Source organism: Pan paniscus, chromosome 21 (assembly GCF_029289425.2).
Source record: "Pan paniscus chromosome 21, NHGRI_mPanPan1-v2.0_pri, whole genome shotgun sequence".
Lineage (NCBI taxonomy): Eukaryota > Metazoa > Chordata > Mammalia > Primates > Hominidae > Pan > Pan paniscus.
In genome coordinates, this window is record NC_073270.2 from 39,294,223 (window position 1) to 39,309,386 (window position 15,164).

At 38.8% G+C, this 15,164-nt stretch overlaps 1 protein-coding gene across 11 annotated transcripts in view; it reads left to right on the forward strand.

The window, feature by feature from the left end:
- Positions 1 to 15,164, forward strand: part of CBFA2T2 (CBFA2/RUNX1 partner transcriptional co-repressor 2) — a 156,580-nt gene that overhangs the window by 109,838 nt on the left and 31,578 nt on the right. For all 11 annotated transcript variants that reach the window (XM_034947474.3, XM_055104793.2, XM_063600792.1 and 8 more), the window contains 2 exons: positions 3,638 to 3,781; positions 7,770 to 8,011. In XM_034947474.3, coding sequence (XP_034803365.1) covers positions 3,638 to 3,781; positions 7,770 to 8,011 — 386 coding nt within the window. The remainder of the gene's footprint in view (positions 1 to 3,637; positions 3,782 to 7,769; positions 8,012 to 15,164) is intronic.

The following is a 15,164-nucleotide window of genomic DNA, read 5'->3' on the forward strand; positions in this document are numbered from 1 at the left end:
TTAGCAAATTGCACACAGTGAAGAAATTATTCAGACATACTTTTCCATTTTGACTCATCAAGTTCTTTGGCTTCCCATGGTTTAGGTGTTGAACCATAAGTCATTTTGGAAATGCATGCTGTCATATCTGGGTTTTATTTTTTAATATATACATACATATATATGCACACATGCATTTATTTTTAATACACGTATACAAATATATTCAGAATAATCAAAACACAAACTCATAGGGTGACTAAATTGTCAGTTACTTTGAATTTGAAATTGAGTTGGACCCTTATGACAAAACCAAGGGTTATTTTGACTTCCTGGGACTAAATCTTTATGGCTGTTTGATATGCTAAGCAATGGTGTTTATGGACTCAAGCCACAATTGAGGGAAAAGAATTTCTTCTTCAACTCTATTTAAGGTTCTCCAAGATTGAAGAGAGTTCAATATATGGTTGATTCTTTAATGGGATCCAGCTAGAATATAGCACATAACTATCATTTTCATAAAAATTCAAAAAGGAAGTCACCATAACTAGGATGACATAAAGGCATGTCATAGCCTTCTTCCTACAGGGACTTACTATAATCCTGTGACCCCAGGCAGAGGGTTAAAATGCCTACTTTGGAACATACCCTTTCCCATCATCTGAGCAACTGCTGAATTTGTCACCTTGTAAACCACTTGGATAGACCTCACTCCATGAAGGGCATTCATGCCACCCAGCTTCCATCAAAAATGCCACTTTACATTGTGCTTGGTGATTTTGCAGCTATTAATTCTTGAATCATTCCATACATTATCTCTGAGTTTCCATGGATAAATTGTTGATAGTATACCTATTTTCCACAGAAAACAGATGTTAATATTAACTTGGTCAAGGTCACATACCTAGTTAATAGTATGTCCAGAATTTGACACCGGGATTTCTATCTTCTAATCATCATTCCTGTTAATTAAGCAGCTTCTTTATACCTTGCAGTGATTTAGGCATCATCTTTAATCATTACATGTTTCCTGACAGGTAGGTCTTACTGTCACTCATTTTACATATGTTGAAAATGAGGCCTAGAAAGGTGAAATGAATTGGTGATATTCACTTGCATTGTAACAGAATGAGAATTCACATGGAATCTCTCAGTCTTCATACCTGTGCTTTTTCTGCTTCATTCACTTGAAACATGAAGAAACACTAGTGTTGTAGGTTTTGGGTGGTGAAATGAAAAGTATCAATCTGTAAACAGTTCTCTAGTGGCTGGGTTTGGCCCACTATCAAAGCTTTTGGTTGGTAAGAGCACAGAGTTCAGCGTTCTGCATTTGGGCTGCTCTAACTTTTTTATTCTGCCAAGTGCTGACTGTTAAAACTCATCTCACTGCTAAGCCTTCCTCAAGTCTTTGGCACCCTTGCTATAGAGCCAGGTGGTCTGAAGAAAAGCTCCCTCTAGGTTGTTGCACACTGTACACAACACATTACAGTGCGAGACAACTGTCAGTTCCTTCCTTTCCTTCTCCCCTACCGTTCCAGAAAGCTGGGCCCCAGATGGAAGAGCTGGAAATGTGTCAACTTTTCTCTGAAGGGCATTGAGAAAATACTGTCAGGAAGAAAAGGCAAGCGCAACAGCTCATTAGTCCACTAATCAGACAGGACGACCATCAATTTCACAAAGAAAATGTCCTGAACCAGAGAAATGGGAAGGGCTGGCAGAGTGTTGCCCACATGGTTCTGAGAACTGCACATTTTTGTCAGGGGATTTGTAACTTGGGGGCATTGCTTTCTTGATTGACTTTATTATATCCCTTTCCCAAGTGTGGCCACTGCAAACTGAAGTATAAAAATGGTATTTGGAGATACTTTTCTCCAAATACCATTGTGTCCCATCAATGCACAAAAATGTTCCTTGTTGCCAGGATCGTGAACACTCTTGTATGTATTGTCTTTATAGCTGTGCTCTCACAGAAAGAAAACTTGGACTTTACCTTCTTATTTGAGCCTTTGCTCCCCATTTTTTACACTTTAATTTGAATTCAGCAGTTATTGGAGAATGAATGGCCGGTACTTAAGTGAAAAGCTTAGAATTACTGTGAGGAACATAGCTCAATTTAAAGGTGATTATGGTAACCCTGGTCGTATTATTAACTAAGTATGTAACAAGTTCTCTTTGATAGGGAAAAATAACTTGTTAGATATATTAGAATATTACTCATTGGTATCAAGTCTGATTCCTGTTAGCTCAGACCTACCTAATTGTAGCATCATGAAGTTTATCTAATTTATCTTTCTGGAATTTTGTTGCCATTTAGTATTATCAAACAACTGCCTATTATTAATTGTTCCCATAGATGAAGTAGCCTCTGTTTCATGTAGACTCAGCTCTACTTTTCATCTTTTTGAACAATGTATAGCATGAATGACATTTACATGTTTGAGGTCAGAGAGGTTGACTCCCTCTTTTTTCCTACTTGATGTAGTTGATATGTATATATATAATTTAGTACATCATTATTAATGGTGATTTTTTTTTTTTTTTAAGACAGAGTCGCTCTGTCACCCAGGCTAGAGTGCAGTGGCATGATCTTGGCTCACTGCAACCTCCGCCTCTCAGGTTCAAGCGATTCTCTTGCCTCAGCCTCCTGAGTAACTGGGACTACAGGTGCCCACCACCACACCCAGCTAATTTTTATATTTTTAGTAGAGACAGGGTTTCACCATGTTGGCCAGGCTGATCTCAAACTCCTGACCTTAGGTGATCCACCCGCCTCAGCCTCCCAAAGTGCTAGGTTTACAGGCATGAGCCACCATGCCCAGCCTATTAATATTGATTTATATATAACTGATTGATTTTCTTTTCATGTCATGCAGTTGAGGCCTAAGTCTAGATAGTTCCCATGTTAGCTTTTTCGCCCCTAATAATTTGATTCATTTATAAGGAGAAGTTAAAAAAAATGCATTTGAGGTAAGCTATATTTGTAACCTGGTTTCTTCCTTTCTCAGCCACTATCTAGAGACTGCTAACTTTCAGTTCACATCACCTCTTGACCTTGTTTCCTCATTTTAGTTCCTAGGGTTGAAGTAACAAAGTACCACAAACTGAGTGGCTTAAGACAATAGAAATTCATTCTCTCACAGTTCAGAAAGCCAGAGGCCCAAAATTGAGGTATCAGCAAGGTTGATTCCTTCCCGGGGTTTCAGAGGACAAATGTGTCCCCTTCTCCCGCCTGGCTTGCTGGTTGCTGGCACTCCTTGGCACTCCTCGGTGTATAGATGTGTCACTCTAGTCCCTGCCTCTGTCGCCACTTGGCGTGACTGTCCTCTCTTTGGCTTCCCTCTGTGTATGTCTCTGTGTCTGTGTCTCATCCCTTCTTTAAGGACACCATTCAGATTGGATTTAGAGCCCACCCAGACAATCTAGGATGATCTCATCCTCTCAAGATTTTTAACTTAATGATATCTTCAAAGACCCTTTTGCCAAATCAGGTAACATTCACAGTTCCAGATGTTGGGATGTGGACATATCTTTTAGGGGGTCACTATTCAGCCTATTATACCAAGCAGTCCTCTAGGGAAGTATGTTGGTATTTCAAATTGTTGTCTGTTTTTGCAAACTTTTAGAAAACCCTAACCTCCATTTCTCTGATTCTCTGCAGTTGGTCCTGAGAAAAGGGTGCCAGCGATGCCTGGATCGCCTGTGGAAGTGAAGATACAGTCCAGATCCTCACCTCCCACCATGCCACCCCTCCCACCAATAAATCCTGGAGGACCGAGGCCAGTGTCCTTCACTCCTACTGCATGTGAGACCTCTTAGTTACTTATGTTTGTAGTTCAGAGTGACATTTGGATCTAAGTGACTGACTTGTATGAAGCCTTCCACATATATTATTCAGTGTTTTCAAAGTACTATTGAAAATATAGACACAGATATATATTTCTGGTTGTTTCTTTTATAAATTACTTTTACCCTCTGAGAATAATACTTAGCTTATTTGGATATTTAGTTGTTTAAATATTTTGTTTTCATATTCTTTGGCTGGTAACTATTTTTATTTCTTTGACTCTAACAATAATGAATTTAAATTATTATATTGCCTTATGGGATTCCAAGTAAGTTTTCTAAAATTATAGAATTCTAAAAATGTTCCAGTGCTGTCATGGTAAGACTTTTTACAAAAGAGAATATTGTTGTATTTGTTTACTAGGGCTGCCATAATGAAATACCACAGACTGGATGGTTTAAACAATTTATTTTTATTCACTTTTTCACAGTTCTGGAGGCAAGAATGTAAAGATCAAGGTATTGGCAGGTTTGGTTTTACCTGGGCCTTATAGATGGTTGCCTTCTTGCCATATCCTCACATGGTCTTTCCTCCATTTTGCGTCCCTGGTGTCTCTTCCCCTGCCTTTAAGGATAATAATCATATTGGATTAGGGACTACTCGTAATACCTCTTTTAACCTTAATGAACTCTTCAAAGTATCTCCAAATATAGTCATATTCTGAGGTACAAGGGGGTAAGACTTCAATGTATGAATTTGGCCAAGGCTCGGGCAGAATTCAGTCCATAACCATTATGCTAGCTAATAATATATGTAACAATATATTCAACTTCACTAACCATCAAGGAAATGCAAACTAACACCCAATACAGTACCATTATACACCCACCAGGATGTTCAAAATGATACCAAGTTTTGGTGAGGATGTATGGAGCAACTTGAACACTCATACAATGCTGGTTGGAGTGTAATTTAGTACATCTTTTGGAAATTGGCAGTTTGCACTAATGCTGAATTTCCACGTGCCCTGTAACTCAACAATTTCAGTCCTATATATCTATAATCACCAAAAGAACCCCAAATAAACTAGTATATATACATGCACACAAGTGTCTTGATCTTCATTTGAGTTCTACCTTTCCATGCACATGCTGCCGTCCCCAGTTCACTTTGACACTCTGCAGATCTTTTGCCTGTAAACCAAAATGTACTGCTATTTTTGGAATGCCCAAAAAGTGTCAGAGCACTGAGCTAGATGCTGTATGTATTGTTTCATTTAAATGCCATTACACAAGCTTGCACACTGTCCTTGCTCAAAATTTTTTGTTTTGTGTGTTTATTATTTTAAAAGGCAAGAGAAGAGAATGTAAGATGTACAGCTTTAATTGGAAGTTTATTATTTTCCAAAACATTTGAAATTGAGTAGCTGGTAACTGCAGCATTCAGTTTGAGCCAGAGTGAATGAAAAGAAGTGTGATATCCCTTTTCTTAAATTCTAATTTCTATCTCAAAGTTGAACAGCCCTAGACATATATACTGTCTTGAAAAGAAACAGATTTAAACCTCAGCCATCAATCAGATTTCAAGATACACCAATAGGTATATGTATATACAAATTCAGCCCTTTTTACTTCCATATTTGGCTGCTTGGCGGTGGTTGTGTTTCATTTCAGAAAATGTGATCATACATTTTTTTCTAAAGAGACTACGAAAAAGCCTTTCTATACATCAGAGAAGCTAAAAGCATGGTAATGTGTTATTTTTATTGGTTCCTTCAAAATGGAGCAACTTTCGAATGGCAATTGACCTTTCTGTGAAAACAAAGAAATGGCAGACTATTGCAACTAATTTTCTGGATTGCTGAGGTTGAGTGTTCAACTTTCCTTTCATTAGCTTTACTAATTTTCTTTAGTGGAAGACACAAGAAAACTCACCCCTTTTCTCAGCCCGTTAGTCTGTTATGCAGTGAATCATTCAGCAGCATTTTCCTAAACACCCTTTGCTGAACAAAGCAAAAATATACACTGTATACACAACTTATAAAACTTAATTAAAGTATGCACATATGTATTGTGTATTGTATTATTAATAAGTGAACATCTATTAAGGCAACACAAATATAGAAATAAACAAGCATAGGCCAGGCACAGTGGCTCACACCTATAATCCTAACACTTTGGGAGGCCGAGGAGGACAGATCACTTGAGGTCAGGAGTTCGAGACCAGCCTGGCCAACATGGTGAAACCCTGTCTCTACTAAAAATACAAAAAATTAGCTGGATGTGGTGGTGCGTGCCTGTAATCCCAGCTACTCGGGAGGCTGAGGAAGGAGAATTCCTTGAACTCAGGAGACGGAGGTTGCAGTAAGCTGAGATCAAACCACTGCACTCCAGCCTGGGCAACAGAGCAAGACTCGGTCTCTAAAAAAAAAAGTGAAATAGTGGAAGCATGCACATAGGCAGCACAGAGATGTAGTGAATCCACTAAGGTTACCTTCAAGCGGAGCAACAGCAGTATGTGTCAAAGAATGCTCCTTAACAGAGATGATACCTGAACTGTATGGGATGAAGAAGAGCTTGCCAGGTCAAATTTGAGTAAGGTTCAGTGTAAGAAGAGGGAACAGAGATGGTTAACTGACTGTGACTGGCTTAGAGGAAGTAGAAGGGAAGTGGAAGATTTTTTATGATTAATAAGTTTGTTTTTGGCAAAATATGATTAAATGTCTTTTTTCTAAGCTAGGTAAAGATTAAATGATTGGCTCTTTAAACATTGCTTATGTCTTAAATTGTTTCTTATGTTTTTAGATAAAGTTTCACTTTTTTAGTTTTTTAAGGCTGGATATGATTAAGTGAAAACAGAATGATACTTAGGTACTAGATAATTTAGATTTTTACTTGATGCCAACAAGAACGTAGCTCAATGCCAGGCACGGTGGCTCATGCCTGTAATCCCAGCCTTTGGGAGGCCAAGGCAGGAGGATCACTTGAGCCCAGGAGTTTGAGACCAGCCTGGGCAATATAGTGAGACTCCCTGATCTACAAAAAATTTTAAAAAAAGAAATTAGCTGTGCATGGTGGCATGTGCCTGTAGTCCCAGCTACTCAGGAGGCTGAGGTGGGAGGACACCTGAGTCCAGGAGGTCGAGGCTGCACCAGGAGGTCAAGGCTGCAATGAGCCAAGATGGTGCTGCTGCACTCCAGCTTGGATGACAGAATGAGACCCTGCCTCAAAAAAACAAACAAGCAAAACCATAGCTCTAGGGTTGTTTTCGAAATTAAAATTTTCAAGAAATGACTATTAAGAACTAAATAGGAAAACTGTAATTAATCACATGTATTATAATTTGAGCAAAAATGTAGGATGGGAGTGTCCTGCATGGAATCAGGAAGATGCTTTATTGAATGACCAAGGGTTTGGCAGTATTAATTTAGCACTGTTAAGGCAGAGAGTAACTGGCTCTAATGGACATGAGTATTCTGGATGGCCAAAGAGATGGGTACCTTATTGTAGGAATAAGTCATTAAATCAGTAGGCCTAAAAAATATCCCTCATATTATCATAACTCTTTTTTCTGGTGTCTTGCTCACATGCTACCTTCTGATTGACTGCCTAGTGTTTTGGGGACCTTGAAATTGGGAAGGAGATGCGATGTAAAAGATGGGCATGAGTATCCCATCACTGGAAAGATCTATTGGCCCAGACCCATCTCAAGCACTACCTGTTGCAGGAAGTCTTTCTTAAAACTACCCACCCCTGCCCATGGCACCTGTAGAGTTAGATTTCCCTTCTTATTGCTCTGGGAGCACTCTGCTTTCTTTTTAACACTCCAGTGTTACTCTGTTACCATTTTTATCTGACAGCAGTCTCATTGAGGACAGAACCAGTTTTGCATACCTTTATAACATGTGCTTTACAAAATTCAAATGAACAAACGAAAATACAAAAAATGAACAAAGGTTCCCTTGTTTTGCACGTAACCTGAGTGTTTCATTTTGGCTTTCTTTTAGTAAGCAATGGCATCAACCATTCTCCTCCTACCCTGAATGGTGCCCCATCACCGCCACAGAGATTCAGCAATGGTCCTGCCTCCTCCACATCATCTGCACTCACAAATCAGCAATTGCCAGCCACTTGTGGTGCTCGACAACTCAGCAAGTTGAAACGCTTTCTTACCACTCTGCAACAGTTTGGCAATGACATCTCCCCTGAGATTGGGGAGAAGGTGCGGACTCTTGTTCTTGCACTGGTGGTAAGTACAGCCTCACTGTTGTTCTCAGCTGCCTGAGTATGTGGCTCAGGTCCAAAGCAAGCAAAGTTCTAGATATTTCTGCTCATTTTCAAACCCATGGTCATATGGCAAATGCTACAGACTAGACTAGTTATTGAATAACTTGTGTAAAACTGTTTAAATGTAGGTTTCTTTTCTTTTCTTTTCTTCTTTCTTTTTTTGGAGGGTCTTACTGTGTCACCCAGCCTGGAGTACGATGGTGCGAACACAGCTCACTTCAGCCTTGACCTTCCAGGTTTAAGCAGTTCTCTTGCCGCATCCTCCTGAGTAGTTGGGACTACATGTGCATGCCGCCATTCCCAGCTAATTTTTTTATTTTGGTAGAGATGGGATCTCTCTATCTTGTTCAGGCTGCTTTCAAACTCCTAGCCTCAAGCAGTCTGCCTGTCTCGGCTTCCCAAAGTGCTGGGATTATAAGCATGATGTTTAATTGTAGATTTTATGTCAGTGCTTATCAAAGAAACAATCGATAATGTTTACTTGTTATTTACGGTGGTGATTTAATTCCAATAAGCAACTTTGGATTTTTCTTAAAACTGCTCTCAACAGGCCCACTGGTGTCCAACCAAGTTAATGCAAGGTTTTGTAGTTTAATATATTCAGTGCTTAGTGCATTGTTTCCAAACCAAGGAGAGTAGAGAGGTAGCAAGTTTAATTTTCAAAACAATGATTTCTAAAATTACAAGTTACATGGCCTAAATAAATACTATCAAAATAAATAGTATCAAAGGGATTGCATTGTTCAGCTCCTCGTGCATATAAACTTGCTGAAGAATTTGCAAGGTACACATAATTTTTCTTTCTTTCTATACTGCACGTGGTGAACCTGTGGCATAAAGGAGTGATTTTCTGACTTCGACAACTGGGTGGGGTTTTATTCTCAGTGTTTATAAGGGAAGTACTGCCAGTTCCCAGTGTTTCTAATTGAATTTACCTCCAATAAAAGCATTCTGTGCTCCTTTGTGTATGTTAACCCCTTTATATGGGATAAAAAGATGAATCACAGCACTAATCCTTGAAGCTGCAGCTCTCTGAGTGTAAATCTAGGGACCCTGAAGATTCTCCAGGATCCTTTCTGGAGATCCAGAAGGTGAAAACTATTTTCATAATGTAGCAGTAGACTAAATGCAAAAGTAGAGAGAATACAACTGGCTTCTAGTATGCTAGATATTAAAGAGACTTTCTATTATGCTAGATATTAAAGAGACTTGCAAAATGATAAAACAGTGCTGCTCTTCTTACTGCATTTATTTTGGAAAATACAGATTTTAAAAATCACACCTCAGTCTGAACCAATATAGTTATTTTTTATTTTAATTAAATTCTCAGCTTTAATTTCTGATATAGTAATGTCAATAAATGTAATCCATATAAATTAGAGGAATTCTGAGACCAAACAGTTTAAGAATTATTGCCTTAAAAAATTTCTCAGTCTAAGGCCGGGTGTGGTGGCTCACGCCTGTAATTTGGGAAGCCAAGGTGGGAGGATTGCTTGGATGCAGGAGTTCAAGACCAGCCTGGGTACGTAGTGAGACTGTCTCTACAAAACGATTTTTTAAAAGTTAGCTGAGTGTGATGGCACATGCCTGTGGTCCTAGATACTCAGTAGGCTGAGGTGGGAGGATTCCTTGGGCCCAGGAAAGCTATGTTTGCAGCACTGCACTTCCAGCCTAGGTGACAGAGTGAGACCCTATCTCAAAACATAAATTTAAAAAATTTCTCAGTCTATTATGAAAGGAACAACTTTCATACAAGGCAAAATGCAATATATGACTTTTTCATCATTTGTGAGGTTTAGTCCTTGTTACGTATGACTGTAGGTTATTTTCATTGCTATATAGTGTCATATTGTAGGAATATACCACAATTTATACCTTTGGGTTATCTGACATTTAAGTCATTTGTAATTTGGGGCAGTTTTGGGGTCTCCAGCATCTCCCCCATGTTTGGAGATTTGCCAGAAGGAGTCACAGGACTTGACTTACAGTTGTGCTCACAGCTAAGATCTATTACAGAGGCATAGTAAGGAGACATAGTGAGAGAGACACAGTCTGGAGGAACCCATCTGCAGGTTTCCTTATGCTCTCTGCCTCTCCTGAATGGTAACACAGAGCTCCCTTTCCTTAGCAACAAAAATAACAGCAACATATATGCAGTGTTTCTGTCAAGGGAAGCCTATTACAGACTCAATGCCAAGGTTTTTGTTGGGGCCTGGTCACATAGTCAGTCTTTGCCTAGCACCTGCCAAATTTTACCCTCTTAGAAGGAAAACCCGTGTTTAGCATGAACCATACTGTTCGCAGAACCACTCTACACACGGCCACCCTTATCGGTTAGGGAGAAGTTTAGTTCTTTTTTATTTTAAACCTGTTTATTCCTCAAATTTTAGACTACTACAGAAAAATCTTACTGGATCCAGAGTAAGGTTATTGGAGTTAAATGTCAAAATGAGCTTGAACATAATTGGAAACAAAGCAGACATCAAAATGTTATGTTGATTCCAGCAGCAAATTAAGTATTATCTATTCTTAAAAATAATTTCAAGACTAAAAGTAAAAATGTCAAAAATTCATTTGCGGCGGGCGGATCATGAGGTCAGGAGATCGAGAGCATCCTGGCTCACACAGTGAAACCCCATCTCTACTAAAAATACAAAAAATTAGCCGGGCGTGGTGTCGGGCACCTGTAGTCCCAGCTACTCGGGAGGGAGGCTGAGGCAGGAAAATGAACCCAGGAGGTGGAGCTTGCAGTGAGCCAAGATCGTGCCACTGCACTCCAGCCTGGGCAACAGAGCAAGACTCCGTCTCAAAAAAAAAAAAAAATTCATTTGTAAAAAATTTGAATCTTTTTTTAGTTATGAAAAGTATATGTAGGTGTGTCCAATTATTTCTTTTAAATGGCCACATTTGGGTTACCTTTTTTTTCCATAGTAAAATATACATTATAGAATATACCATTTTAACCTCTTTTAAGTAGACAGTTCAGTGGTCTTAAGTACATTCATATTGTTTGTCCTGTTCACCATGTGTCCCTGTTTGCCATTGTGTATTTACAGCCTATGAGCACCACAGGGTTAAGGAATTTATACAATTGCTTTTTTTGAATTGTGATGAAATTTACTATATTAACTATTTTTAGGTTTACAGTTTAGTGACAATAAGTATATTCATATTATCATACAACCATCATCACCATCCATCTCCAAAACTCTTTTCATCTTGCAAAACTGCACCAATTAAACAATAATACCCCATTCCCCCCTCTCCCTAGACCCTGGCAATTACCATTCTACTTTCTGTCCCTATGGATTTAACTACTCTAGGTACCTCATACAAGTAGAATCATACATTATTTGTCTTTTTGTGACTAGCCTATTTCACTTAGCTTAATGTCCTTAGGGTTTATGCATGTTATAGCATATGTCAGACTTTCCTACTTTTTAAGGCTAATATTTCATTTTATGTCTATATCACATTTTATTGATCTGTTAATCCCCCAATGGACACGTGGGTTGCTGCCACCTCTTCAGTTAAGAAAAGTTTTATATCAATGTAGGAAACTGTTTGCCATCCAGGGTCCTAGATGCCAGCCAGTGGCCCAACCTTACAAGCAGGCCTTTCTAAGGCTAGCAGTTTTAGGCCTACTATGTTAACTCTTTTTTGTACAGAACCATTACAAATAATGTTCCTATGAACATTCTTTTACACGTGTGGAAGCACTGCACGCAACAGTGGAATTGTGGTTTCATATGTGTGGTGTGTACCTGTAGTCACAGCTACTCAGGAGACTGAGGCAGGAGGATCACTTCGGCCCAGGAGTTTGAGGCCAGCCTGGGTAACATAGACAGACCCCCATCTCTAAAAATAAAGGCCACATAATTTAGTAGCTGGAGTTATCCATCTGCATTCTGTGTCCATGGTGTATAAGAAGTAAGGTACTGAGAGTCCCTAACTATACCAGAAAGCAAGCATGGGCATTTTGCACTTCAAGGTAATGGTAAATGTTTTGTGCTTCACTTACTTATTATTATTTGGAGAATGTACTTTCTGGAGGATAGTTTGGCAATGTTTCTGGTACCATTCATCCTAAGAAAATAATAAACATTAACAATATACACCAAGATAATCAGTTCAACATTAAGTACCCCCTCCCCCATTGAAGCTAACTGAAAGGTCTGTAAAACCCTGAGGAAAGTACAATTTATCTGTTGTCGTTAAAAATCAAGTCTCATTCTGGTTCAGAGACAAGGTAGAAAGACAGACTTCTCCCTATTCCCCCCAATAAATAGCAAAAAGCTGTGGACTTTACCTATAAAACAAAAATAATTAGAGTCTTCACCAGGTGTGGTGGAGTGTGTCTGTAGTCCCACCTATGTAGTCCCAGCTGAGGCAGGTGGATTGTGAGCCTGGGGGACAGAGCAAGACGCCATCACTTTAAAAAAAAAAGAGAGAGAGACTCTTAAAGGTAGAGAGAAGACAGCAGATTCACTCATGGGACCCAAGGGACTACATAAGCAGTGAGTTCCCTAGGTTTTGTGTTTTTCTGATATATCCCACACCAGGTTATGCAGAAAATGTTGAGTTTAAGAGTAAAAATATAGGTAAGTAAATAAACTTTCCTTAGCTGGCACAGTGGAGTATGCCTATAGTCCCAGATACTCAGGAAGTTGAGGCAGGAGGATCACTTAAGCCCAGGAGTTCGAGGCTGCCATGAGCCATGATCACACCACTGCACTCCTGCCTGGGTGACAAAGCAATACTCTGTAGATAGAGAGAGATAGATAGATAGATAGATAGATAGATAGATAGATAGATAGATAGATAGATAGATAGATGACAGAGCAATACTCTGTAGATAGATATAGATATAGATACATACATACATATACATACATATATATATACATAGGTAACTAGCTAACTAACTTTCCCTCTCCTGAGTTTTCTAAATTATGTTTCTTGTTGGCAGCAAAAATTACTTTGCCTGATATGGTTGTCACTATATGTAGAGGAAATAATTGCCAATTTTTATTATAAACCAGGAGGATAAAGATAGACAAGGTTTCTGTATTTCTGTATTTTGGTCAGTGGTGGTTACATGAAAATACACATATGGCAAAATGGTATAGAACTATAAGTATGTTGTACCAATGTTAGTTTCCTAGTTTTGAGATTGTAACCCTTTGGGAAGCCAAGTTGGAAGGATCACTTGAGGTCAAGAGTTGGAAATCAGCCTGGTCAACATGGCAAAATCCCATCTGTACTAAAAATACAAAAATTAGCCAGGAGTGCCAGTGCACACCTGTAATCCCACCTACTTGGAAGGCTGAGGCACAAGAATCACTTGAACCTGGGAGGCTGAGGTTGCAGTGAGCTGAGATCACACCACTGCACTCCAGCATGGGTGACAAGACAAGACTGTGTCTCAAAAAAAAAAAAAAAAGATGTAAGCATTGGAGAAAGCTGAATAGAGGATACATTGGAGTATAAGTGTTGCCCTTGAAATCCAGAGACCAGATTCCCCCAACATCTTACCTCTCAACGTTCTTCTCTCTGCTCTGACACATCTTTCCCAAAGCTGCATTTCAGTTTCCTCAAGGACAGCACTGCTGTACAGAAATCCTTGTCCCCCTAAGTTTGATTCAAATATATCTTCTCTGGCCAGGTAACACCCATAATCCCAGAATTTGGAAGGCCCAGGCTGACTTGAGGCCAGGAGCTTAAGACCAGCCTGGGGAATGTAGCATGACTCCTTCCTCTACAAAAAAAAAAAATTTAAATTAGCTGGGCATGGCCAGGCACGGTGGCTCACGCCTGTAATCCCACCACTTTGGGAGGCCAAGGTGGGCGGATCACGAGGTCAGGAGTTCAAGGTTGCAGTGAGCTATAATCATGGTACTGCACTCCAGCCTAAGTGACAGAGCTAGACCCTATCTCTGAAAAAAAAAATTTTTAAGCAAATACGTCTTCTCTGTGAGTCAGTAGTGTTCTGTACATGTGTACCTCCATCATACTGTAATGAATAGCTTAGTTGCCTCTTTTCCCACTAGACTATGAGATCTTTGAGGGGAAGAAACAAACAATTATGCTCTTAATATAAAATAAGGTTTTATAAACTAGCTGAAGGAGGAAGGTGTTTATCCCTCTCATACAGGACTGCCCTATATCTACTATGTATGTAAACCTGAGTCCATTTCTCTGGCCTAACTCACTATTTCCCTGTGTCACACAATCCATCCTTTCCCCTTGTCTACCCACAAGTATACTTAAAATCATTCATCTAGCCCTTCCATATATTTAATCTATTTGTGTTTGCTTTTCAAGACCTGATTGTTTCCCTTGCAGTAGATATAAAAGAGTGTCATTCTCTTACACTTAGTTTTTATTCCTGATTACCAGAATTACAGGTTTCTTTTGCTGTATTGTGCAAATGTCATATACTTAAAACAGATATACCGTTAACTTTAAAAGAATTTTTTTGGTATGAAATGTGGGAAAGTGTTCAAACATTTTCCTTTAATATGTTTAAATTGGACATACCCCTTTTCCCTGAAGGAAAATATCTTAATGTTTACCGAATAATAAATATGATATATTTGGAAAATCCAACATAATTGCACACTCAGAAATAACTGTTATTGTGATTATTCTCCCAGGCATTAAATATATGATATAATATGCATGTGTGTTATTTTTGTAAGTGGATTCTTAGAAAATATAATGTTCTGTTTCTGGTTTTTCACTTAACAGTATTGTAGGTACCTTTTCTGCCTTAATGCGTACAAATCTGCTCTACCCCCTCCCTGCATAAGCATTCTGATACATGACTCTTGTAATTTTAATGTAGCTTTCTGTTGGTAGATCTATATATTTTCCTTTTTTTTTTTTTTTTGTTAGGAAAATATATTGTGATAGCGTGGGGGTAAGTTGCATGTTACATACTATGTTTTTGAACACTTACAAAGTTTCTAAAAGTAAATTCCTAGAAATGTTATAGCTCTTTCTGGGGAGCAAGCAGGGATTCAGAATAATCCCCATATTTCATTTTGTTCGTTTGTTTTAATTTGTTATCATACAGTGTTATCGGCAATTGAAATACAAATATTGTGTGAACT